The sequence below is a fragment of the Lycium ferocissimum genome, chromosome 10 (genome assembly GCF_029784015.1).
Source record: "Lycium ferocissimum isolate CSIRO_LF1 chromosome 10, AGI_CSIRO_Lferr_CH_V1, whole genome shotgun sequence".
Classification (NCBI taxonomy): Eukaryota; Viridiplantae; Streptophyta; class Magnoliopsida; order Solanales; family Solanaceae; genus Lycium; species Lycium ferocissimum.
The window spans coordinates 45,602,872-45,605,045 of record NC_081351.1 but is presented as its reverse complement, the minus strand read 5'-3'; the positions used below and the strand labels follow the sequence as shown (position 1 = coordinate 45,605,045).

The window sequence follows — 2,174 nt, the reverse complement described above, 5'->3', positions numbered from 1 at the left end:
TCGCGTGTTGCGTTCTTACCGTTGTGCCGAGAACCACACGATCTGCCCGAAGGTTTTAGATTATGTAGATAGTGTGTTAGGGACTTCTAAACACAAATATTACAATGGAAGAAAATCAAACCAATTGCAGAAGGCATAATGGACGAGACCTTGAATAAGTAAGGTGAGAATCCATAACCTTAGTGTTGGGCTAAATAAGCCCAAAGATATTCTTAACATGGTATGATATTGTTCGCTTTGGGCCAAGTCCGCACGATTTTTGTCAAATGGCCTCACACCATTAAGAGATCACACCTTATATGTAGCTTCCAAATCTTTTCAGCTATCAATGTGAGATTTTGTTTGCAATCCAACACTTATATCTATCTTTTGACTTTACCTTCCATACAGTGATAGTGTAAATGAATTTTTATACTATTACATCACTTAAAAGATAATTACAACGACCTTTCGTAAAAAGTGGAAGTAATAACTTAATAAGTAAGGTTAAACCTGTTGTACAACAAGTTAAAATACGCTAATAGCTTAACAATTCATTACACTATTACAGTACGTAAGTTAAATCCCTAATGTTTTTACAAGATAAGAAAAAAATCCATAAAAATTCAATGCTATGAAACACTTTTATGCTGCAACAAAGGTTTCACTTTCATCACTTGTCTAATCCTACATTTAATACCATCTTCTAGTTGTGTACAAAATTCTGCATCAAGCAAATCACTCTTGCCAGCAGATTCTAGAGCATCGCGAACTAGTTTATAAGTATATTCTCTTGGAATCGAACCTTGTTCAGCCAATTCCACAAGAAAATCTCTAGCTTCCACCACCCTACCAGTTTCACACAGGGCATGAATTATCGGTGTATAAGCACTGTTACATGCTACTCCTTGCATTCTTCTCAGCATTTCGATAGCCTTATCAACCTCATTCGTCGCGCTATAGTACCTAATGAAAGAATTATATGTAATTCGATTAGGTGCAATCCCTCTTTTCACCATGTCATCCAACAACTCCGTTGCCCTCTCTATCCTATTAGTTTTACAACATCCATTGATCAAACTGTTATACGTGACGACATCAGGGACAAACCCTTTAAACAACATAATCCGAAACAAGTGATTCGCTTCCCATATTCGTCTTCTAATAGCTTTTCTACAACCAGTTTCCATACCATACCTACAATAAGAACTAATCAAGATTGTATAAGTAAACACATCAGGTGGACACCTAAAACCTGGCAACTCCATTTGCTCAAACAAAAACTTCGCCTTTTTAAAATTCCCAACTCTACAAAGAGCATATATAAGAGTATTATAAGCATACACATCAGGCTTACAATGAAACTGTTTCATTCTATAAAAAGTAGCCAATGCTTCATTTACCAACCCTTCTTCTCCTAGGCATTTTATCAAACACGTAACGGACATCGTCGTAACGAGTCCTCTTCTGGACATTTTTTTCAAGAATTCAAAAATCAACTTCATTTTACAACCCCCTTTGGCTAGAACAATTGACATTTCTTTGCAAGTTTGCTCATTGTGAGTAAACCCACACTGATTCTCAACCCAATGGTAAAATTCCAATGTTTTTTCCACTCCAAGTTGTACCTTTTCGGGGTCTTTATAAGCACCTGGACCAAGAATAAGTACACCCTGTCGAGCTTTATTGAATTCTTCTTTTAAATTCCTTTGTTTTAATGGGGTACGATGACGAAACCCATTTTGGCGACCAATGGATCTTGGTGATTGGAAAAGGAATTTAGGGATTGATCTTAAGACTTGAGTAACTGTGTCTACAGTCCAACTGTGTTGGGAATGTGAAGCTATGGGACTTGTTTCGAATGGTTTATTTCGGATAATTGAAGCCATGACCTGATTTATTAAGGGGTTTTGAGTGAAAGGAGAAGAAAGTGATCTTGATGAAAACATGATGATTTTGCAGAGGAAAATATTGGAACTTTTGTAAGAAAATTGCCTTGCAGAAAATTTAAGAGGTCAGAGTTGTTAATATTGAATAGCTGGAAATATAGTTTATTCAGAAAGAGTTAAAACAGATTTTTGACTGTGGGAAGGGAATGTCTTTTTGGTGTTTGGTTACTATTCCCTTTGTCTAAAAAGAGTTGTCCTGTTTTTCATTTACTTTGCTTTTTAGGAAAGTATTGATAAGTGTAACGT

The 2,174-nt window shown here is 36.0% G+C and overlaps 1 protein-coding gene across 1 annotated transcript; it reads right to left on the bottom strand.

Moving 5' to 3' along the window:
- Nucleotides 1–495: 495 nt before the first annotated feature.
- LOC132035522 (pentatricopeptide repeat-containing protein At1g77405) lies at nucleotides 496–1,950 on the bottom strand. The gene has a single exon (XM_059425815.1). It carries the CDS (start codon nucleotides 1,926–1,928, stop codon nucleotides 612–614), a length of 1,317 nt encoding a protein of 438 aa, XP_059281798.1. The 5' UTR covers nucleotides 1,929–1,950; the 3' UTR covers nucleotides 496–611.
- Between the last annotated feature and the right edge of the window lie 224 nt (nucleotides 1,951–2,174).